This window comes from Pleurodeles waltl, chromosome 5 (genome assembly GCF_031143425.1).
Source record: "Pleurodeles waltl isolate 20211129_DDA chromosome 5, aPleWal1.hap1.20221129, whole genome shotgun sequence".
Lineage (NCBI taxonomy): Eukaryota > Metazoa > Chordata > Amphibia > Caudata > Salamandridae > Pleurodeles > Pleurodeles waltl.
In genome coordinates, this window is record NC_090444.1 from 1499214137 (window position 1) to 1499239890 (window position 25754).

The following is a 25754-nucleotide window of genomic DNA, read 5'->3' on the forward strand; positions in this document are numbered from 1 at the left end:
CTGCAATTTCTGTATTAATTATGCTATTGAGATTGAATTTATTCCAACATTTCAGCTTGCCCAATTTCATTCTGTACCTTTATGATTTGATAATAATCTGCACATCTATTGAAGTCATTACTAACTTGTAATACATCTACTAAACTTTCCATATTGATTTCTGGTCCTCATTGTGTGGGCAAATGGGCTTAAGAGTTTTGAACTGTAAACCTGTTACTATCTCCTTTGCCTCCCAGTCTACTGCAAGATCCATCAAATGAAGCCCACCATCCGCTTACCTGCGCACTCTCTCACTCACAACATCAGTGAACATGCATTTCACAAGGGTAATGCCATCACCTAAAAGAAGGTTAAGCAGAGAGATGCCTTATACCCTCTCTAACTTTGCCTAAAACATTTTTATCTAACACTCTACTATTTATCTTACTCCTATCAACAAATGGCCTGCTGAGTAAAAGAGCAAAGCAGGAACGCCTATGAGCCAAAAGTAATAGTGCTGCCTAAACCTCGCTAGCCAAAGAAGAGCAGAACTCAACTCCTCTTCTTCCAGACCCCAATATGGTGAACTGTGTTGTACACATTACAACACAGGTTGTTTTAAAAATGGGATCGCTGAAAATAACATCATAAGGCAAACGTTTCGAATCATTAACTATGTGGCTAATATTCAGAATTATAATAAACGTTTAAAAAAATGTTTGTCACGTGCCGGTACAAAATGAGACACACATTATCCTTAATTACTTTTTAACACTAACCTTCTGCTCCCTGAGCAATGTGTTTGTAGGGATGGCTGCAAACGTCTTATAGCTTGAGGTGATCTTGTAATGCTGGAAAAGACATCAAGTGTGAAATTAATATTAACTTGAGAACACACTGTACTAATTACTCATCCTGTAAGTGAACAACAAAGCTAACACTTCAGGTATTTCACGTTCAAGCTCTGTGTTGTAATTCTTCATCACTGAACCTAATATTGTAAATATCGTTCATTTGTGAAAATAAGCATATTTGCGGGCAAGGGTGCATTTATAATAACCGTTGACAGAGAGCCCTCAAATAAAAAGCTCTTTACGAAAAAAATGTAAACTCTGGGACACGTGAATGCTTTACTGGCTTTTTTAATGCCACTTAAAATGTTTCCCTGTGGAGAACAAGTGAGTCATCATAAACATATTTCTTAAGCACGATTATATTAGAAGGTTATTAGGGTAATATCGAACTCACAATTGCCATACCTCACTTAAATGTGGGAAAAATTATAGGCTTCAATGTAGCGAGCTCATTGGGCTCCGCCGTGGAAATACTTGCCTTCGTGGCAGGTCTGTTTTTGGGATGCCAGGTTATAGTGACAGCAGTCACTGGATTTCCCTGCCCTGGACAACCATGCCGGTCTGCAGTACCAGTGACATCTTAAGGATGTTTGGGGGCGAGAAAAAAACATATTTTGGGGCTTCCTGTTCGGAACAACTGATTTTCTGCTAATTCAAGCCCACTTGATGCCAGAAAATACTGAAATGAGGCCATACAAATACAGCCAAAGCTCAAGCTGAACAACGACCAGTAGCCATATAGTACCAAAACAAGTTGAATAAGCATTCATAAAACTATTTCTTTTTCTGCTTTTACCTAGACTTTGTCCTGCAACAATAATATTTAAAGTAGAATTCAGCATCTAACCAGATTGTTCTTCTCATTGTAGTAATGAACTTTTCGGATGATTTAGTAGACATTTAATAGACTAGTGCATAATATTAAAATAAGGCATTTGCACAAAGTGCCTTAAATTGTAGACTTAATCTCCGGATATTCTTAGCCACAAATGAATCCACTTTCACAACAGCTATTCTTTATTGGGTGCAATTTGATAATTTTCTCATCAATTCTCTTTCCCTGCTTTGCCCCTCCTCATTCTATGTGTACACCTCTTCGACAAGACAGTATAACCTGACTGACGAGTAAGAGAAAACTGAGGGTTGAAAAGACAACAGAGGAATAGAGAAGTAGAGCAAGAGAAGTGAAGTAGAGAGAGAAGTGAGGTAAATGCAGAGAGAAGAGGAAGAGCCAGGAATGGGAGGGAGGGACATCAGGTGGAGAAAGTAAGGCGATATAGCCAGAAAGAAATGAGAGATGGGTATTATTTTAGAAGGAGGAAAAAAGTTAATGTGAGCTGGAGAAATGGAGAAGAATATGTAGAGAGCAGAAGAAGGGTAGGCTTCACTTAGGGGTGAGGTTCAGAGAGAGAAATTCCAGAAAATTGGATATGCAAGGCAGTGACTGAAGTATACAGAATCACAAAACAGAGAAACAATGGTGAGATAAGTAGCAGAGCAAAATAATAATTGAGGTGTGGAAAGAAAAAATGTGATGGTGGGAGAAAGGTATGAACAGAGAGGTTAAGGGTAGAAATATGTGTTTGCAGAGAGTGATGAAGTAGATGGAATATACAAAGTTGAGAAAGAAAAGCAAGGTTCATACAGTGCCAAAAGAGAGAAAGGGATGCAGTGAAATTGAGAGAGAATTATATACAGATAGTGGTGCGGTAGACAGAGGGGTGAGGTGAGAGGCAGAGAAAAGAGGGTGATAAAGGTTAAGTCAATGGAGGAGAGCTAGTGGAGATGATATCTAACCCAAACTGATCATTGAGCTATGAGGTAGAGAAACATGAGGTAGAGAGTGGAGCTAGATAGGTACAAGTAAGCACAAACAGTGGGAGATAAAGACAGAGAGGGGTCTGAGGTGATACACAGGTACATAGAGGTGTATCATAAAGAGGTGTATTGAAAAGGGCATAAGCTAGACAGAGGTGTGGTATAGGAAGTCACACGTTTGAGATGAGAGATAAGAGGTACATACAGCTAGAAAAAGATGTGATACAATTTAATAAGGAGGTGGAGAGAGATGAAGTAAAGAAAGGTGAGGTAGAAAGTATGTACAGAGCTATAAAGAGAAGGTATGGAGATGGAGGTAGGAGTACGATAGAGAATTGTACACAGAGAAGTATAGAGAATCTTAAAGAGTTGTGAGACAGTTATTAAGACCCATGATAATCAAGATTTAGGAGAAGTAGATGGCATTGACGAAAGGCTAGGTAGAGAGAAAGACAGAGGTAGATATACGCAGAAAAGGTGAGCAGTTGGGAAGGAGAGGGGAAAAAGAAAGGGACAGAAAGAACGAGATAGAGGGAAACTAGAGAGAGAGAGAGAAAGAGTGACAGAGTGTCATCTAATTGCCACTAATCACTTTACTAGAGGTCCCCTTAAAATGTGGAGGCCCTAGGCATTTGTACGATTTGGCCAGGGCTGAAAACATGCCTGCAAAATGTTAAGACTTGTCATCAGTAGTAAGGTATTCATTATTTAAAGGAATGCTGCTTCTGGCCTCTACTGAACATAACATTACTGCTGTACTGTTATCTGCACAGAAATTGCATATATCTCAGAATAAGCTACTAAGGGCCTCATTATGAGTGTGGCAGTCCGAGGGCCACCACACTCATGGTGACATTCGGACCGCTGCATTCCAGGCGGTCCGACTTCCCCATTGTAACCCTGGCAGGCGGACCAGCCTTGAGACGGCCGTCATTGCCAGGAATATCATTCCTGACAGGCTGACGGCAGTCTTAGTTGTACTCAGCCACAGTGCCACTGTTATGATTAAAACTCAGCTTTCCGCAGGCCTTTCCGTAACAGTCACCTGCCATGGAAATGCTGGTGGAAAGCCAGTGCCTTGGGCAGTGCAGGGGCCTCCCTGCCCAGCACAATCGGAATGCACACTCCTTTAAGGGAGCCGAGTCCAATATCATTGCACTGTTCCTACTGACATCATAATACAATATTCCTGCCAGTCAGCCCGGCAGGAACATTTTATTACGCTTAGGGCCATGGCAGTGGCGTCCTTCCTGTGAGTTTGGCCATCGACTCGTCTGACCACCAAACTCCTAATAAGGCGCTAAGTCTGATACCTCTTTAAGAAGAGCCCTTAAACAAATACAAATCTTTGCTCTTCTTTCTATAGCAGAACCACCAAATTCTCTGAATCAGAAACATACAAAATGAAAATGAAAACATATTCTCTAGAGACTGAATTGAGGTGAATACACAATATTCTCACTTTAACTAAATAAAGCATTAATGTGCGAAATGGGGTTGTTAGTTGAGGGTGGGACAATCCTACTCCAGTAACAGCCACAATCCTTGTCAGGGTGAACCAAAAGAGTCACTAAACTAACCTGCGCTTAACCTTCTGGCAGCTTGGCACAAAAGCAGTCAGACTTATTTTAGAGTCAATGCATAAAGTATTTATGCAGCACTTAAACAGTAATGAAGTGAAAGTGCAACACAAGAAAAATGATACACGAATTTAAAAGAATAGAGTGAATTTTGATAAACTATTCAATGCTAAAATGACAAGAATTAAATCAGTAGAACTGGAGTTATGAATTAAAACGTTTTTAGGTGAAAGATAACACCTATAAGATCAAATTGGCAACTGCAGACATCTAGATGCAAGAAATCATGTCAACGTTGGAAGTTATAGCTGATCGTGATGGAGAACGTTTCGGAGACACAAAGCTGATTGGACCCAGTGTCTGCTTACCTATATACTCCGAAGAATGTTAAACAAAATTGTCTGAGAAAGGGAAGTTCAGCTGGGCAAGACAGCCCGTAGGTCCGAGTCAGAGGCGTCATCGGCGAGAACCATTGGATGAAGTTGCAGTAAAGATTTCTACTTTCTGACTTAAGGCCTGATTTAAAACTTGTCAGACAGGCTACTCCATCAAAATGGTGATGAATGTCCCATCCACTGAAATTTAGATCCCATTATATTCAATAGGATTTAGATTTCGGCAGAGGGGACATCTGTCACCATTTTCATGGAGTAACCCGTCCACCAAGTTTTAAATCAGGCCCTAAGTCTCTTTTATGGATGTCAAAAATCTCTAGCAAGACAAAGCTGCAGGCTGTAGGGAACAAGGTCTCCTTGAGGCGGGATACCCCTTCCTCGAGGAGCCGTTGAACAGGGTTCATTACTGTGGAGAACAACTTAGGCAGGCCGACCAGCTATGTACCCTGGTCAGATCTGCGAGCAGTTAGGTCCCGGTTCTCTAAGTTCTCAGAGCACCTTTTGGATTTAAACTATCTGAGCATCATTACCACCACTTCCAAGGTTCCAGGATTAGGGGGGCATCATTTGGAGGGACAGGACTCACTCAGGCTGTGAAGCCTTTTCTGTCCCAGAGACTCTGATCAGGACAGCATCCATCTAGCCCTTGGAGTCAAGGTGTCAAGCATTGAGGCAGTCCTCTGAGAGTCCTTCCACAGGTCCAGGGTAAAATGAAATGAGGGTTAGAGGGCCCCATTTTTATAGCTGATGACAGCTTTGAAGTAGAAGAATCTTCTGGAATTTCCCCCCCACAGAAGTTTCTGGAATTTCCTGACTCCCTTCCCTGGTTGCAGTCTGTCTGCAGTCACAATAGGTTAGTTTCAAGTTATTTGCATGTAAGCTGAGGCAGTGCCTTTGAAGTGAAAGTAGGGCTCCACCCCCCCATCTGACTTTGGATGGCCCATCCTGCCAATAGCCAGACCTTCTATTGTGTGATTATCTGGAAGGAATAGACTCAGAACTGGGAAAATAAGAGGCAGGTGTTTTAAAAGATGTGTGCTGTCAATAACCCTGCAATTCCCAAACTCATATGTTCTTCCAATGTTTTAAGACTTTCTGAAACACAAAATGGGGTTTGAAATCCTTACTGAGTCACAATATAATAGCTGTGCATTTTGGGCATTCTTTCCAAACAGTGAGTCTGTAAGGTATGTATTAATAGTCTGCCACCACAATGTTGGTTGCAAACCTTTAAGCAGTAACCAGCTCCCAAGTTGGGATGGTAATGTTAAAGGTGAAGAAGACCTTTCTGACTCCCATCCTGTTTGATAATTAGGGTGAAAACAACCTCATTTCCTTTAAGGAAATCGAGCTGCTTTAAAAATAAAAAATGTTTTTTTTTCATTTTGAAATGCAGTCACAGAGATGTTGATCTGCTACCCCTTGCAGGCCACCTTTCCTGTGAATGTAGCCAATCACAGGAGGTCCAAATTGTGACCTGCTTAAAGGATATTAATCAATTAGGTAATTTTTGACCCTCTGCCAGTCCCTATATTGTAAACCAAGTATTGATATGTAGGTCGGTTCACAAAATCAGATTGGATTCACAAAACGTCAATGCACTGTTTCTGATTGCATTTAGAGAATCCAATCTTGGTACATCTGGCCCTAGGTAAACTACATTGTGGGTGTATTGAGTATGACGTAACCCAGAGTCGAGCAGTTTCTCACATCTGTGACAGAGTAAGAGATTATATTTAAAGGTGTGATGCGAGGTAGAAAAAACATATGTGTAAGACTGAGACTGGTACAAAACGTGGCAACCCAGAGGTGGTGTCCCAAAATGAGATGTTATGGGGAAAGCATAGGGCTCAAGTGATAGAGTTATGAGTATTATCTACTAATAGATTGCGAGCAAATGATATACTTCTGAGATAACATACACACTGCTTTTAATTTATTGAGGAGTGGGATGTGAGCATGGCATGGCAACAAAGCATGGCAACAATGCAGCACACATTTGGGGCGATGCACCAGTTCTGAGGAGCTGCAATGTGGAGTCGGGTGGCATCATCAAGACTAACATCGAAGAGGGATGAGAGAACCTGTGCCAGGAATACATCACACAGCAGCAGTTCCATTGAGGCTGCAGGGGTAATGTGAGTCTGTGTGATGGGTCCAATCCATGCAGCAGTGGCAATGCATCTGTTCAGCTCAGTTCTGTGGTGCACCGCAGAGATGTGTCAGTTCCACGGATTCCACTGAGGATAGCAGACCACCTTAAGCCCAATTCCAACTGTCCAAAACTGGGGGGCACACCTGGCAGGGTACACTTACAGATGACAGAGTCCAGTTGCAGATGTAAAGTTGTTGGAAGCCTGTTATGTCCCCAAGACATCAGATCAGGGGGCCACCCAACTAGTCCTTGTAGTCACTCTGGGGTCAGGGTTCAAGAGAAGCCGGTCCACTTGCTCTCAGGGCAGCAGGTCAGCACAGCAGGGCAGCAGTCCTTCAGAGCAGCAGTTCAGCAGAGTGGCAGTCCCTTCCATGTCACAGCAGTCCTTCTTCTTGGCAGAGTATCCACGGGTCCAGAAGTGAACTGTAGAGTTGGTTTATGAGGTCCTGTATTTACACCCAATTGTGCCTGTGAAGTGTGGTGAAGCTTCTGGAGGCATGCCTATCAAATGCAAAGGTGGCCTGCTTTCCTGATCCTGGCTCCAGGTTAACTACAGGGGGTACGCAGCACTTTGTGTAGAGGCAGGACACAGCCTATTCAAGTGTAAGAGGGGTTGAGCCCAGCTCCTCCCTTGCATCCTGCCAGTGATTGCCCATCCAGGTGCACTTAAGCTCCCCATTGTGTGTGGCTTTCTAGGAGGAATACACAAAGCCCACTTGTCAACTGCACCCAGTTATGTGACCCAGACACAGTTTGCAGATGCCAAATGGCTAAGGCAAGAACATGTCAACTTTTTAAAAATGTATCATAGCAACAATGGTTTCAGCAGAAAAATCAATTAAATAAGGAAAAAAGCAAAAAAAATGAAAGAATGGTGCCAAGACACAAAAGTATCCAAAAATCTGGGAGCACAAAGGATTTCCAACCATCTACTTTCAGAGAAAGTGGAGTCAGCGTGTGTCTGACATTAATCAGTCAGATTAATTTCTGGATGCAATTCAGTGGAGCTCCTGGCCACTGATGGATTAGTGTCCCTTCTGTACCCAGATTTTTGCCCTGGGTTTTTAGTGTATTTGTGAATTATTTATATTGTGGAGTTCTTTGATGAAAGCATTTGTTGCCGGGAGGCCAATAATAATTTTCCTTTGTGCTCCAATTGTGTATATCCTGATGATGACCCATTATACCACAAGGGTCGAAACGTCATTGACACCTGAATGGCAGATTGGATGCAAAAGATTGTCTGTGTTATGTTCCAGTAGGCCACTCTATTGATTATTACATCCAACGCCTCTGTGTTGTGTTCTATGTTTGTTGGAGCCTTTTTTTGATGCATGGTTGATATTGTTGAATAATAATTTTGATTTTGTATAATTTTGTGTCTTGGAAACATTACCTCATTTGCATTTTTTTCTTGTTTAATTGATTTTTCTCCTGGAACCATTGTTGTCACAATAAGGTTTAATTGCCCCAGGTTTTGGGTTAACAGGGTTGCCCCTGTTGTTATTTTGCCAACTTTCTAAAAGTGGCATTTTCAAAATTGTATTTTAAAATCTGATTTCAACATAATTGTTTTCATTACAATTCCAAAGATGCCAAACATGGTCTGGTTACCTGCTCCCATTTGGAATTTACACTTATAAAATGTAATAAGCTAACTCCAATGTTATCAGAAGAGAGAGGTAGGCCTTGTAGTAGTGAAAACAATTACTTTGAAGTTTTTCACTACAAGGACATGTACAAATTAAAAGTACATTTCCAGCTTTTTACCTACATTGCACCCTGCCCTCTAGGCTGTCCATGGCCTACTCTAGAGGAGCTGTATATGCATATAAAGGAAGACTTTGAACTGGCAAAAAGTCAACATGGCAGTTTAAAACTGCACACACAGGCGGTGTGACAGGCCTGCAGCCATGTTTAAAATGTCACTTCTGTGAGGTGGCACAATCAGTGCTGTGGGCCCCTACTAGCATTTTATTTACAGGCCTTGTGCACAGGTAGTGCCACTTTATTAGGGATTTAGAAAATAAATTAAATGTGTGAATTGGGTATAAGCCACTTTAACCATGTTTTAAGGAAAAAGCATAAACACTGTAGCACTGGCTAGCAGTGGTAAAGTGTGCAGAGCCTTAAGGCCAGCAAAAAAAAGAGTCATGAAAACAACAGGATTGAAAGCAAAAGTATTAGGGTCAGAACAATGGCAAGGATGCCAGGTCTAACCCCATACATTTTCACTGAAAAACACAAAGGTTAAAGTAATGTTATAGTCAGGTGTGACAAAAAGACCACTTTTTGTTTTTAAAAAAACCTTAGAAATTAACTGAGGAAAGGTTTAAGTAATGTTATGGTTAGGTGAATGTGTCAGTGACAACATTAACATTTGGAACTAATTATAACACAATTTCACCAAGTATAGTTAGCAGAGCTAACCATAACTTCTGCCCATCATGCGCTGTTTATGACTTCACTTATTAGATCACTCGACATATTCTATGACATCATTCAACCTTTATTTTTCAGTGAATTTCTAAGGTTTTTCAAACAAAAACAGATCATTTTATCACACCTAACTATAATATTACTTTAATCTTTGTTGTTTAAGGGAATTTCTAGGGTTCTTTTAACGGTCCTGCAAGCAAATCCCCAGCAGGCAGCCAACCCCATGCTGTACACGGCCTTTGGTGTGCACTGTATACGTTTAGTCTTCAGGCCCAGATGACCCATCTCCTAGAGTGATACCAAAAAAAGGGGGAAGGGGCCATGTTGCCAACCACCTTGAGCATCATTAGGTCATGGGGACCCTATCCCACAGGGCATTTTGTATTTTAAAGGCAATGGTACTAGGTGCCCCCTCCCTGATTCACAATAAGCCCTTGGGACCTTATCCACAAAGGCCTTTGTTTCTGAAACTTTAGGCGTCCGATCAGCCCTGATCCCCAAGCCTATTATGGCCCTGGAGACTTTATCCCCAGGGCCATATCAATTTTAAAGTTTGGGGCCAGGTGGCAATCCTCCCTGAGCCATTTCCGGCTATTAGGATCCTATCCTTGGGGACCCATGTTATTAGAGATGGATGCCCTGATGCCCACCCAGGGCACCCACCATACAGTCATGAGGGTCCACAGGGGAGCCCCAGGTCTCAAGCAGACCCAGCAGCTCCCCCATCTTGTGGTACCAGCCAGTGTTGCTCCTGCCCAAAGGGAGAATCTACTTATGTGGCCCTGAGCAAATCGTGATCTCTTTCCAGGGCAGCATCATTGAAGGCAGAGAAATTGATCAAAAGTCTGCTCCTAGCTGGTGAGAGCATTTTTGCTGGTAGTAGACTTTGGGGGTCATTATGACCCTGGCTGTTATTGACCGCCAGGGCAAACGACCACGGAAGCACCGCCAACAGGCTGGCGGTGCTTCCTAGCCAATTCTGACCGCAGCGGTAAAGCCGCGGTCAGAAAAGGAAGACCGGCGGTTTCCCGACGGTTTTCCCCTGGCCAAAGGAATCCTCCATGGCGGCGCTGCAAGCAGCGCCGCCATGGGGATTCTGACCCCCTTCCCGCCAGCCTCTTCCTGGCGGTTTACACCGCCAGGAAGAGGCTGGCGGGAACGGGTGTCGTGGGGCTCCTGGGGGCCCCTGCACTGCCCATGCCACTGGCATGGGCAGTGCAGGGGCCCCCTAACAGGGCCCCATTAAGATTTTCAGTGTCTGCTTGACAGACACTGAAAATCGCGACGGGTGCAACTGCACCCGTCGCACCCCAGCAAATCCGCCGGCTCCATTCGGAGCCGGCTTCATCTTTGCTGGGGCTTTGCCGCTGGGCCGGCGGGCGATCTTTTGAAGATCGCCCTCCGGCCCAGCGGGAAAGTTAGAATGCTCCCCACGGTCATTTGACCGCGAGGCGGTGATTGGGCGGTTTCCGCCCGGTGGGCGGTGCCCGCCGCCCACCAGGGTCGGAATGACCCCCTTTGTGTTTACTCCTGCATGGCAAGAGATTAAAAATGCTCTTGCCGGGTGGGAGAAAAACACTGGTTTCTCTACCTGTGCTGGTGCTGGCAGGGAAATCTCTTTGTCCTGTGTGTGGACCCCCCTGGACAGAGCTAGTAAGCCAACCCCAAAGGATGGTCTCTCCAAGGCCATAGAATGACTTTTTGATAATAGATTAGCCCCATGGGTGGACTCCCCAGGGCCTGTGATGGCTCAAGGAGGAGTGCTGTGTGGCACCTCTCCCCTTTATTAATGAAATTAGCCCAGGGAATGAGGTCCCTTGGGCCTCTTGAGGCTCAGGAAGAAGGGTGATGCACCCCCTCTGTTTTATGCCAATTTCAGCCCAGTGGTGGGCTCTCTGGGGCCTTTAATGACTTGGTGAAAGGGGATGGCCTGCCCCCTCCCCTTACTGATTTCAGTCTGGGTCCTATAATTGAACAATGTAGCCCCGGCTGGCATTTTGTTTTGTTTCCTGATCCTGTGGGAGTTCTGTAGAACTGTGGCAATTTTTGCTATTTAAAACAAATTATTTTAGCTTTAAGATGTTTCTTTGGGTCCAGTGGGCTTAGGGGGCAAGTTATCCCTACCCACTCGTATAATTTTTTTTACATGCTCAAAACAGAGATCTAAGGGCTACATGTTGAGTCACAAAACCTGATTTTGCACAGTGTCAAAGACACTACTTGCGGTTCACAAGCGGGTCACAAATGCCATCCTCATGAAAATTCATGAGGTAGGTCGCAATTTGCGCCCCCCTTGGGAATGGCCACCCTCACAGGGATGGTAGCCTGCTGGAGATAGCAGACCACCATGTCTGTGACTACTTTTAAATAAAGCAGTTTTTTTTTTTTTTAAATGCAGCCTGTTTCCTTAAAGGAAAACAAGATGCATTTCAAAAACAAAGCAGGCAGTAGTCCGTAGGACCACTACCTCCCTTTTTTTTACTGGCATGCACAAAGGGGAAAGGGTCCCATATGGACCACTTCCTGTTTGCGTATTGGTTAGCACCTGTGTGACACTGGTGCTAACTGCGATTGTTTTGCGACCGCATTCGCGGTCACAAAACAATTATACAGGGGACAGCGAGTCGCAATTAGAAAAGGAACACTCCTTCATATTTGCGACTCGCAATCCCTTTTTGCGATTCGGTAAATAGTTTACTGAGTCGCAAGAATGGGTTGCAACATGCCAAAGTGCATTTTGCACATCGCAAACGGCCGGATTCGCTGTTTGCAATGTGCAAACTGAGACCTACATGTAGCCCTAAGTCCTAGAGTCCTGTAATGGCTGCCAGCTAGAGTTTTCTCATGTTGTTGGCAGCCAATAAAAGTGTTCGCTCCTGCAGGAGTGAGATGGCCCAGGCAGAAATAAAGCTACCTAAATTAATTAGAACACACTATTTTTTAAAGACCCTTGCCGACCCTTCTCTCCAGATATACAATTATTTTTTAACCTCAGTTTCTCAAACGACTGAACAAATTTACACCAAGTCTTGAAAAAGCCCAATCTCTGGACCAAGTGTTAGCTTCCTTCCAAATTAGGGGTAATTCTGTTCAGCAGTTTTGTGGTAGCCCTTCATAAAGAATTCTGTGGAAAATGAATGGGGATTTTGAGTCTGGGACCCCCTTTTTTCTCTGTTCCCCAATTGACAGATTACCCCTAAATTTCTCATACACAAACTACACAAACTGTAGCATCTCTCTGGAATTTTTTGTGGGTAGTCATCAAACTGGCCTGCCCCTTGGGGAAGTTAGCTATATTAATGCTTTGTTCGGAGGCTGAATGATGCTGTGGGTTTAAACATTTACCTCCACATCTGGAAGAAGATGAGGAGTAGTACGCGATATCGTGGCATGAAACGTCATTCTATCAGCTGAACAAACCATGGGAGGAAGAAGAGTGAAGCTGTTGATGGATTTAAATTTATGAGCAGAAGGCAACTGACTGGAGAACCCAGAGAAAATGACATAGCTACCCTTTAGAAGGGTTTTCAGGGTGAGGCTTTTAAGAGACAAGTTAGGATGAGACCAAGTTATTGTGTTGCAAAAAATAAAAAGATCATATACTATTATTGGTAGGGAAGTGTAGGTATTAGCTGATTCTAGCAGGATTGCTCCTACTGGAAAACATTGATTATCCACGTATGAAGAAATAATCAAGACTGATTAACGTGTAGATTCCCTTTGGGATCAGATGGACATGTGGAGTTTGGGGTCTCTGAGCTCACAATTTAAAAATAGATCTTTTAGTAATGTTGATTTTAAGATTGTGTGTTTGAAAATGCCACTTTTAGAAAGTGAGCATTTTCTTGCTTATACAATTTCTGTGTCACTGCCTGTTTGTGGATTCCCTGTCTGGGTCAACTTGACAGTTGAGCTGGTTGCACCTCACACTAGACAGTGAAAGAAAGGGAGCTGGGGTGTAGTCTGCATTTCCTGATGAGCCATCTATGTTAGGAGGGAAGGGAGGAGTGGTCACTCACACCTGAAAGGGTGTGCCTGCCCTCACACAATGCAGTCTCCAACCTCCTGGTAAGTGTCTGGGGCCTGGCCTGGGCAAGGCAGGATTTCACATTCAAGAGAAACTTTGATTTGAAGTAGGCCTACTTCAAAGGAGAAAATGGGTATAAGAAGGGCAACCAAAACCACAGACTTTAGAACACTTCTGGAAACCAAGGGGAACCTCTGCCTGGAGAAGAGCTGAAGAGATGAGGAAGAACAGCTGCCCTGCCTGTGACTGTGCTTTGTGGAGCTATCCTGCAGTTGCTGCTTCTGCCAGAGTACGAGGCAAAGACTTGACTTTGTGTGCCTTCCATCTTGTGGAGATCTCCAAGTGCTTGATTTAGCAGTCCTCTCTACCAGCACCCGCAGTCTCTGGAGAGACTCCTGCTCTGCCAAGTGGTGCCCATCTGGTTCCTGGGACTCTGAAAGGGGAAGCTGGCAGCCTAGGAGGAAGAAATCCACGCACAGAAAAGATCGACACAACTCCGATCTGCGGCTGAAAAATCTATGCGCCACCGGCTTTGCAGCTTATAATCAACGCTCACCTGCAATGCGACCCGAAGATCGATGCACGGAGCTGGAGAAACGATGCACAGCATCTCTGACCTTCACTGAGTGGTTTTCGGATCGTTGTGTGGCTGGATTTCTGATGCAAGTACCGCTGGCTGTGTAAAAACAAAGCAAGGCCTGCCCAGACCCGAGAGTGCTGGCCCGATCGACGCATCGCTCTCCTGCAGAGAGAGAAGAAACGACACGCCGCGACGAAAGGAGAAATGAAGCAAGGTTACGCTCGTGAGTGAAATTGACACATTGCAAGCCCTTTTTGACGCACACTTACCCGTGCAGGGTTATTTTTTACGCACCCAAGGTACATTTTCGTGTTAACAGTGTTAGTGTATGTTTAAAACTACATGAAGACTCTTTTTGCTTTTTAATTTATAACTTGACTGGTGTATTGTGGATTTTTGTCATTTGGTCTTGTTTTGTTTAGTTAAATATTCTCTAATTTTCTAAACCTGTGTTGCGTCATTTTGCAATGTTTTCATTAAGTTACTGTGTGTGTTGGTACAAGTACTTTACACCTAGCACTCTGAATTTAAGCCTTCTGCTTGTGCCAAGCTACCAAGGGGGTAAGCAGAGGTTAGCTGAGGGTGATTCTCTTTTACCCTGACTAAAGTGAGGTTCCTTGCTTGGACAGGGGATAACCTGACTGCCAACCAAAGACCCCATTTCTTACATTATGGATAACACAATTTCACCAAAAGAAGCCATGCTTGTCTAACTATAAACTCCTACAAAAACCTCATTAAACTCTGACATTTATTGAAAACCTAAAAAGCCTATTACAAAATCAGGCTTATGGAACTACAGTTCGCTCTGTGCCCTCGCACGCCTTAATTGCATAGCGGATAGCCCCTCCATTTACCGAAACGTGCAGACTGCACACAACATAAAGAAATGATGGCTTACGCACTTTGCCCTTGCAAGGCACTTATGAACAAACCGAGACTTTGCCGCCACGCTGATTTTAATCTATATGACGCACACTTGTCGCCACAGTATAATTTGTGCATGTTGGGTGAATTTCAGCACGTTGTGTCTAAATTCATTACATTCTTGGGCAATGGGAGCAAGCTGCTGAAGGGGTGATGCAAGCGCCGAAAGCTTGACTCACACAAGGGAATTGAATTGCAATACCCTCGTGTTCAAGCAACACCCATGTACATTAGTATTTTTATTCCGACGTCATTTTTGTATTAACGACTGATCACAGTGATCAACAACTCTTCTAATCCTATAGCTCAAAACTGAATTGGCTCATTATTAAATAACAGTCAGGGTCTGATTGCTAACACCTACTGCTCTGGGAAAGCTGGGAAATGTGTTACTTTCCCTGTGGGTTAAATACCCAAATGAAATCAATTGCTATCCACCAGGCTCTCCTGAACACGTTCCATTTTTCAACTTAGTGTTTTAAAATGTATTTTAAATCAATGAACTCCCTGTTTAAAAATAGCATTCAATGTTTTCACTCTGCACGGTGCTCTCTATTCCAGATAACAAATAAAATGTATTATTATAGAGATCCTTTTTTAATAGGTTACATTTTATATAGTTTAATAACTAAATAAATGTGTGTTTCAGAAAATCGCATGCAATTTTTGCATGGTGCACAGGGCATTGTATTCCTGAGAACTAGACCTGGTATTTTTAGTTTTATGAATTTCATTGTTAGCGGAAAAATTTATTGGTTTATTTAACTGAAATACATTTTACTGGATGCAAGGGTTGAAGAACTTGTCAGAAGTGTACGCGGCAAAGGGTGGATCCTGTGTGGACTCAACGATGCAATTTACAGATAAAAATGTACCCCTAATCGACTTAACCAAGTTTTGAGACCTGATGAAGCATTTAAATGGATTTGTGATCACTGATCGTGGAGCAAACTTTACAGGAGAATTTCCGTAAAGTCTGAGAATATTGAAGTTTTCCAGTAGAAAAATTATGAAGCAAGGGACCCCTCCATATTGACATATAGAACCGACTATGTGATAAAAATACAATATAGTGCATTGAGGCGTCTTAATGGTTAAGGCCTGATGTTTTATGCACAATCTAATGGTCACTTGAGACTCTTGTTGACTAATCTGACCTTAATGCTGAAGTCTGAGTGATTAGATGTCGCATATCTAATAATGAAGAAATGCTGATAAATCTCAAGGTGGCAGTTGATCCTTGGATTTTTTATTCACTTCTCACTAAATTATCCTGCATCCTGACTCCACGCCATAACAGCGTTTGTCACACCGAAGAAGCATACAGGTACAAGTACATGCGATTCATACATCCTTCAGCAGCTGCTGTATTTCCAAAAGCAATTTACGGCTGTCTGGAATTTCAAATGTGCCATACCTCAGAGAACATGATGAAACTGAAAGGGGCAGATTTAAGAGGCTCCAGCGCCTCCTTCGGCCACATTAGTGTCATTCTTTTGATGCTAATGTGGCCCAATGAGGCCAAAATCGTTGTGTCAAATTTACAAAGTGGCGCAATGCATGCATTGCACCACTTCGTAATCCTTTGTGCTGCATTATGCCTGCGCCATGAGCATTCCCATATTAAGGGGGCCCAAAAAAATGTCGCAAAGAAATCAAATAAACTTCTTTGCATCATTTTTTTGGCACTTTTAACGCCTGCTCAGAGCACACTATTGCTTACAATGGGCCTCGAGGGCTTTGCAGGATTAGCGTCAACATTTTTTAATGTTAATCCTGCAAAGCTCCGAACTAGCAGAAAAAATGATGATACTAGTTCCCCTAACTACCGCCATGGTGCGCCATATGTTAAATACGGAACACATAAGGTGGCATTAGGGGAAGTGCTAAGGACGCAAGAAACGTGGTGCTGACCTAGTGCAGCGCCACTTTTCATAAACCTGCCCTCAAATATTGCTTTGGAAATTTTAAAGAACGGTGGGCTCATCATCAGATGTGTGAAATACAAACACCAATGAGGTGCACTATCGTAAACACAGGTTAAACAGGAATGGAATATCTTCCTAAATAAATTTTGTGAAAACAATTGAAGATGTTCCAGATGAATACAAATCACAAATAATTGCCATAGATAAGACCAAGATTATAAGAACGGTTTTGAAAAAATGTATAGAATACTGAAGGTGAAAAAAACAATTGCATCAGCTCCTACCTATGTTACATTTTGATAGAAAAATAAAAGTAAGAGCATTTTTAGTACATGCCTTTAGTACGGATGCTAACATTATAACGACTGACCATTGGCAGTTAGTGGGTTTATTTATCACACAGGGAACAGCAAGAGCAATTTCTAGATTTTCAAGGTAGATGTTAAGTATGCAAGAGTTTTCTTTTAAAGTAGAGTACAAGTCACAGTTGAAACATATTTCAGTGAACTGTTTGTCTAGATTACCTATGAAAAGCAAAATTGTTCTTCTGGATAACAGTGAGCTGGGTAAGCATACTGTGGCTAATATAGCTAATGTACAGGCAGAGAAAAAGGAAGTATTTTGTTTATTTTTAATTTTTATTTCAGGTATAAATATACAAAAATAGAACAAGAATTATACCTAAGTAGCATTAAGCCATAACAATCCATTTTCTTTGGCTGGTCAGATCGCAATAACCTTGCTATATAAACCTTAATTACAGAATCAGCGAAACATTGATTCAAGTCACTGTCCAAAATTTATAATCACTCCAAAGTTTCCGTAATTTTATATAGGATATGCATTATTATATTTTATTAATAAGCAATATTTTCACACGACTCCCACCTTTCCTTGTTCATGACTTACTACTCCTCTAAGTACTGCCATATAGCTGTAAACCTTTTTCTACTCCCAACACGTTTTGAGTATATTTCCTCATATTTTTTAGTTCTTAGCATTTCATTCCACCCGTTCTGGAAGGTAGGAATCGTTTGAGTCCGCCAAAACTGGAGTATTAATGATTGAGCTACTGCAAGAACTATTGTTATAACATATTGTTGATGTTTTGCTAGCTGACGGTGTTACCTCAGTGACTCCAAACAGAACTAGGCTTGGATCCTGCTCCATCCTTGAGTTGGAGCTATGAATTATTACTTTCTCCATTTCCAACCAGAAAGTAGTTAATTTGGGTCAGTCTAAAAAAAACATGTAGCCAGTTCCCCTATCCCTCCTGATGGCAGCGAAAGCATTGATCGGGAACTGACGGAAATATTTTGTGCATCTTTTCAGGAGTGTAATAAGCCATCCATCTGGAAAGAAAAGACATTGTTTTGTAGTTAGCTGTCCTCAAAGATTTATAGCCCATTTCCAAAATAATTCTTCACTCTTCGTGAGATATTACACATTCTGTTGTTCTGAAGATATTATCCCTGAAATCTGTAATTATTGCCAAGACGGGACGATCAACTGACAATCCGTACCAATTCCCTGTAGCAAGTACTTTACTTCTGACTAGAGCCCTCCATATCGGGTGTTCATGGGTACTTTCCCGGGGTATATTAGCACTTAGAAAATGGGAGATCTGGAAAAAGCTAAAAAAGAGTCTAGTTGCCGTATCCCCAAGCCTAGTTTCGACCTCGTCCTAAGTGATTCATCTGTTTCTTAAAATAAAGTCCCTCATCTCTTTAAAACCTTTGCTATTCCATTGGGCTATCACTGTTTCTGGTAGGTGTAGGCCAAAGTATTTACACTCCTGTAATTGTAGATAAATATAACCCGATGGTATTTGATGTGTTTTGCTTAAGAGCTCTGCTCTTTTACTAAAATCGTGAATATATTTATATCTGAATTTTTTTGGGGGAGTTTCGTATTTTTAATGAATGCTGGGAGACATTGCTGATACTGCGATTGTTCTATTGAACAAAACTATTTCCATGGTTCTTCCGATAGCCAAGTGTCATGCCACTATATATTGCAATGTGGCCTGATAATAAACTCAAGGAAGTGCCAAGCCTCCTTGGTTTATATACGGCTAAATAACTGAGAGCCTTACCCGTGGGGCTTTCTTCCTACATATAAAACATTGTATCATGGAATCCAGTTCATGAAAATCATAGCTGTTTATTCTTATCGGTACGTTATTGAATAAAAAAAAGAAAAAGCAGGATAATTGACATCTTGATTAAGGAGACCCTCCCTAACAGAGTCAACGGGGGAACTATCCATCTGTTCAAAAGTGCTTGTACTTTTGCAAGCATCCTAACACAATTAAGGTTAAACAAATGTCCATAATTCTTTGTGACATAAATTCCCAAATACCTAATGGGTTTGGATGAATTAGCTTGCTGCTGCAAAGTATGAGGAAGATTCTCTGTTCCTATGTTAAATAAAAGAACCTACTTTTTGCTTTCATTAATCTTGTATCCCCCTATTTGAGTGAACTCATTAATCTTATCCAGTACTCTCTGGATATTATCAATCTCTGGTTTTAAGTATAAAATGATGTCATCATGGAAGAGCTTAATTTTGGGCATATCTGCTATTGGTGACATGATTTCCTTCAAAATACGTGTTATCTGAGCAAGAAGTTCAATAAAAATGGCAAAGAGTATAGGGGAGAGAGGACATCCCTGTCTAGTACCTCTTTTAATCTGAATTGTGCCTCTAACCTTTGAATTAGTAAGAATTATGGCATTAGCACCCTGATACAACTGCCTTATCATTGAAGTAAATTGCGAAGGGAAACCAAATTTGGTTAGGCAGTATAACAAAGCTCCCCAATTAACTAGATAGAAGGCTTTCTCTGCGTCTAGCATTATCATTACCGCAGGGATTATATTGACTGAGAAATACTTGATTGCCTGTATTAAAAAGTTTGTATTGGATATCATCAGCCTGCTAGCTACAAAACCGTTCTGGTCTTCATGTATTAATTGTTGCACAACTGGTGTAATCCTGATAGCCCAGACCTTTGTTAAAATTTTATAATCTGCATTCAGCAGACTGATTGGACGATGTGCATCAGGTTTCAGTGGCTATTTATCTTTTTTTTTTAAACTGACTATTGTTGATTCTTTGAACGCTGGAGGTATTTTCACTCCCTCAAGTATTACATTACATAAGACTGTTAGAAACAGTGCAAGCTCTTCACAGAAGGTTTTATAGAATTCTATTGGAAAGCCATCACCAACACAAGCTTTAGCACTTGGCATTTTCTGGATAGCTCTCTTAATCTCACATGACGTAATCTACAGTGCTATATCGTTTTGAACTTTTAACAAGATTTGAGGTAATGTGATAGACTTGTAATACTGATCTAACTGTGTGAGTGAAACTGCGTAATCCATCTCATAAATTCTAGAGTATTGTGACATAAATACTCAACCAATATCCTTGTCCTCAGTAACAATTGCATTTGTGTTTACCTATCTGTTGACTTTCTTCATAAACCTGCCGCTGATAAGCCCTCGAGCTAGTTACTTCTTCAAGAATAAAAAAATCTTTTAGCTTAGCCTCCGTTTGATTTGAAGCTCTCGCTGTCGAGTCTGCGATACTTTAAAAGCAATAATTTGGCCCCTGACTGTAACTTTAAATGCCTCCCATACATTGAACAGAGATGAAGAATTCTGATTGAGCTGGAGGAACTCCTGTATGAATTTGCTCATGTCTGTGACTCACTGCTGATTACTAAAAAGGAAGTATTGCTTGTCAGGAGCAGATGGATGCTGTGTCTAAGATAAAGTAAATATGAGGTAGATGAGTGGTTCCCCAAGAGAAGCATGGGCGAGGAAGCATATTGAAATTCCAGTGTGTTTTTTTGGAAATGAATAGAATTGTGCTTGAGTGACAGGGAAATAATTTCATCACTAGCTCATAAATATCATTTTGGGAGGTGTTACCAAAGATGTTTACATTCTGATTTGTGGAGGCTAAGATTATGATGAGATGTTGAAATAACAATAAGGACTTCTGTTCCATGTGCATAACATGTCAAATACCAAAGGTGAGGGGCTAGGTTTGTACAGTTTACTAACCAGTGGGTGGGGCATGGTTTCCTGACACTCCATAACCAATGGGTAAAAAGATGCCAAGGGAAACATTCTCCCTTTCACAGCAAATCGCGTTTGCCCTACTGTAAACTACTGCACAGTGCACCTTTGATCGTAGAGCTCTACTGAACCTAAAGGTGCTTGCTGGACTATCCTTGGCTGCTTTTGTTAGAATGAACATTTCTTTCATCCTCAACTGCACCTAACTGGGTTAGGGACAGGATCTCCTATCGAGTGGAATCATGTGGCCTACAATTGCTCAAAGAACCACCCCCCTTCCCCAGTTCTTAATTTAAAGGCCACCCTTTGTTTAAATTTGTGGGATTCCACCCCTGAAGCGAAATGTGTGTTTGGCGGTCTATCAACACTAGATCTTGGAGATGACCATGTGCCTGCGACAATTGTTTTGCAAGGCACTGTTGTAAGGGCCGCATGTTTAATCTTGTGTTTGGGACAATGGCGATGCATGATGCTATCATACCCAACAGTTTTATGACAAATTGGACAGTGTACCATTGGTTTGGCTGGATTTTTGTCAATATGCTGTGGAACAATTGCACTCTTTGTGGACTTGGGCTTGCAAGTGCTTTTTGGGTGTTTAATGTGTCTCCTAAGTACTGCTGAATTTGTGCTGGTTGTAGGTGAGATTTTTGGTCATTTATTGAGAACCCTAGTGTGTGTAGGGTGTTTATTACATGGCGTGTGTGATGTTGGCACTGTTTTTGAGTGCTGGCTTTTATTAGCCAGTCATTGAGATATGGGAAGACATGTATATGTTGTCTCCTTATGTATGCTGCGACTACGGCAAGGCATTTTGTAAATACTCTGGGAGCTGTTGTTATCCCAAAAGGTAACACTTTGAACTGGTAATGTTTTCATTGTATTACAAGTCAGAGATATTTTCTGTGAGCTGGATGCATCTTCTAGATCCAGTGTTGCCATAAAATCTTGTTGTTGTAGCAGTGGGACTACATCTTGTAGTGTTACCATGTGAAAGTGTTCTGATCGGGTGTACAGATTGAGAGTCCTGCGATCTAATATTGGTCTTAATGTTTTGTCCTTTTTGGGAATGAGGAAGTACAGGGAGTAAACCTCTGTTCCTTTTTGATGATGTGGCACAAGTTCTATGGCTTGTTTGAGTAATAGTGCCTGTACTTCTGTTTGCAACATTGAAATGTGATGAGATGGAAGTTTGTGCGAATATCTGGAGGAGTTTGTGTGAACTCTATGCAGTAACCATGTTGTGATAATGGATAACACCCAATTGTCTGTTGTGATGGGTAACCAGTGGGCATGGAACTTTTGCAGTTGTGAGGGAAGGTGGTGGTAAAGTCACTGTTTGGTATTAGTGGGTTGTTTTGAGGATTGGTATTTTCCTCTAGATCTGGGGAATTGTCCTCTGTAGGATCCCCGAAACCCCGCTCTCTGGTATTGCGTCTGGTAAGAGGGTTTGGCTTGTGAGGTAGATGGCTCGGATGGTTGGGGTCTGAAGCCTCCGATATATTGAGGCTTTCGAAATGAGCCTCTGTATTGGGATGAATAAAGCATATCCATAGCTTTGGCAGTGTCGGCGTCTTTTTTCATTTTGTCAATGGCTGTATCAACTTGTGTGCCGAATAATTTTTGTTGGTTAAAAGGCATGTTGAGGACAGCCTGCTGGATTTCAGGTTTAAATCGTGATGACATAAGCCATGCATGTCGCCTAATGGTGACAGCCGTACTAATAGTTTTTGGGGCTGTATCTGCGGAGTCTAGCGCCGATCTGATTTGGTTATTTGTGATTGCTTCTCCCTCCTCTACTACCTGCTGGGCTCTCTTTTGTTGGTCCTTGGGGAGATACTGAATAATGTCATTCATCTCATCCCAGTGAGCCCTATCATATCTGCGAATTGGCTATACGCCATTGAATGGCTGCCTGTGACGCCACCCTTTTACCTGCAGCATCAAATTTCTTAATTTCTTTATCTGGAGGGGGTGCGTCTCCAGAGGACTGTGAATTAGCCCTTCTTCTTGCTGCGCTGACCATTACGGAATCTAGGGGTAGCTGTAATGAAAATGGGGTCTGAGGGTGGTGGCTTATATTTCTTCTCTACCCTTGGAGTTATAGCTCCTCCCTTAACTGGTTCCTGGAAGATTTGCTGCGCATGTTTTAGCATGCCAGGAAGCATGGGTAGACTCTGGTATGTGGCATGAGTTGAGAACAATGTGTTAAATAAGAAGTTGTACTCCAAAGGTTCGGTGTGCATGGCCAAGTTGTGAAATGCCGCTGCCCTGGCTAGAACCTGTGTATATGAGGTGCTATCCTCAGGGGGTGATGGCTTTGATGGATAGCACTCTGGACTATTATCCAAGACTGGATCATCATAGAGATCCCATGGATCCGTGTCATGTTGTGATTGTAGTGTGTGATGGAGACTGTGCAGTGGGTGTAGCAGGTGGGGAGACAGTTAGTTGAGAAGAATGAGGAGGAGACTGTTGAGGTGAAAACTTAGGAGGCAGCGATTTTTCTCTTGTTTTTTGGCACTTTAGCCGTTGGCTGGTCAGTGTCCAAACGTCAATGGAAGGCCAGTTTCCTCTTTGTTCTTAGAGGAGGTGCTGTGAGGATTTTTCCAGTGTCTTTGTGGATTTGTATTCTGGCCTGTTTCTCATCGAAACCCTCTATTTGTGTCAATTCCTCAGCAAATCTATGGCTTTCTTTTAATTGCTTTGAAAGTCCATGCTCCTCAGTGTATGTATGCTTTTTCGCATCCGAAGCTGGCTTTTTCAGCACCGAAGGGCCTAGAGTACTTGTTGGCCTCGGCTCCGAAAGTGACTTTCGGGGTTTGGACTCGATGAATACGAAGGCTTTGTTGTTGGCGTGGCCTTTTTTGGTGCCGAAGATGTTGCTTGGTCACCGGTAACTTTCTTACGGGTGGAGACATGGCCTTTTGTCAGTGGCGTCCCTGAGGCCTTGTATTTGGGCTTGGATTGGGTCGGGGCAGGCGTACCCACGTGCTGGCCCGCTGTTATTGGTCAGTCGATGTCGGATTCTTGTTCGGAATCGGACCCTCGAACGGAGACGGTGGTGTGGATCATCTCCTCTTCTGCGTCGAGGCGTTTGGTGCTTCTAGACGCCATCTCTGATCTTCGCGCTCTTCGGTCTCTTAGAGTCTTTTTCGAGCGGAAGGATCTACAGGCCTCGCAGGTATCCTCTCGGTGATCCGGAGATAAACACAGGTTACAGACCAGATGTTGATCCATGTAGGGATACTTGGCGTGGCACCGAGGGCAGAATCTAAATGGGGTCCAGTCCATGAGGCTTCGACGATACGAAGGGCAAGTATAGATCTGTATCCGCTGGTACCGAGGTGTCGATGATGGATGATACGTGATCAAAAACAATACCGACAAATTTAGAGGGTTTGTAAGAATTTTCCGACTCGAACAACTGGAGTGAAGAGAAACACGTCCGATCCCGATGGCGGAAAGAAAACAATCTAAGATGAAGTTGATGCCCAAGCGCAATGGAGACGAAAAGGAGGAGTCACTCGGTCCCGTGACTCGAAAAGGCTTCTTCGAAGAAAAACAACTTGTAACACTCCGAGCCCAACACTAGATGGCAGGACCTGTGCATAGCATGTGTATGTGCAGCTACACATGCCATAAAACATATATATATATATATATGTCACCAAATAAGGGTGTTAGGAAGTGATAGAGACTACAATAATGATGAAGGACAACTTCTTCCAGGGTCAGGTCCAATAAATGCTGCCCTGGCCACCTGAGGACCAGGACTTGATTTAAAGGTGAGAGAGATCAGACACTATAATTACTTAGTGGATGCCAAAGACGGTTGTTGCAAATCTGTCTCTTGACACTTTAGTTTGCACATGTAACTCGTCGGTGGGTCCTTGTTGTTTTTTTCTTTTATTGGTTCCCTCAGTTTCCCTACTTTTTCTCTCTTCTTCCCCTTGTTTTTACCATGGAATGATCACTATTTTTACTTACCTCTTTTTTTCATGGAGTCCTCATATCACCTGTGATTTGACTTGGCTATCTGGAACTGCCTTGCTATGGAACACCTCTTTTTGGTATTGGGCGAATATGACACTACTTTCCAGTAAAGAGGCATGCATTTCATGTTTGGCTCACAAGCAAGTTCCCTGATTTGCCTGGGGGCTAGTTAAAGAAATGCTGCCTCACACACCAAGTAAGCCACTCATGGCTCTGACACTATATTTCCCTATCATAGAGTTTGGTACAATTACTCAGGTACTCACTGTCTCTTATTTCTTTTCTTTTTGGCAGTGAGTCATAATATGAGCTTGCAATGCTGTGCCATCCTGAAGGTGGGATTAGTCTTGCTACTCCGTGAGCCACAATTAAAGGGTCATGACAATACTCTTTGTTTTGCCCTACTCACTGTTACTAGGGGCTCACAATGTTGACCTACATGTCCTTACATAAAATAATTCAAATCAGTTACTTGCCTTTCTTATCTCTATTATTGATTTATTTTACATGTCAATGATTTACAAACTTACAATGACAGGTTCTGTATCAATTTTCCTCTTGCACAGCTCCTGTGTGTGAATTTCAGTCGTTGTTCCACCAGTTTGTTTACAGGACTACTCATGTGTGGCACAATCAGTGATGCAGGCCCACTAGGAGCATTTGATTTACAGGCCCCGGGCACCTCTAGTGCACTCTACTGGGGACTTACTATTCAATCAAATATGTCAATCAGGGAAAAAACAATCACAGTTTACACAGAGAGCATATGCACTTTAGTACTGGTTAGCAGTGGTAAAGTGCCCAGAGTCCGGGTCAGAAAAAAAAAGAGGCAGCATGCAAAAAGTTTGGGTATGAGCCTGCAAAAAATGTCCAGGTCCAACAACGGGGAGAAAAGTTTTGATGCCTCCTCACTTTTCCTTCTTTCCATGTGTGCTACTAAGCAGCAAAAACATTAAAGGATAGATTTTGTTCTGAAGGATTCCCT

General features: G+C 42.4%; 1 protein-coding gene across 3 annotated transcripts in view; it reads right to left on the reverse strand.

Annotated features, from left to right (window-relative positions):
• Window positions 1-25754, reverse strand: part of MLIP (muscular LMNA interacting protein) — a 1731317-nt gene that overhangs the window by 637514 nt on the left and 1068049 nt on the right. For all 3 annotated transcript variants that reach the window (XM_069235789.1, XM_069235787.1, XM_069235788.1), the window contains one exon: window positions 759-830. In XM_069235789.1, the coding sequence (XP_069091890.1) occupies window positions 759-830 (72 nt within the window). The remainder of the gene's footprint in view (window positions 1-758; window positions 831-25754) is intronic.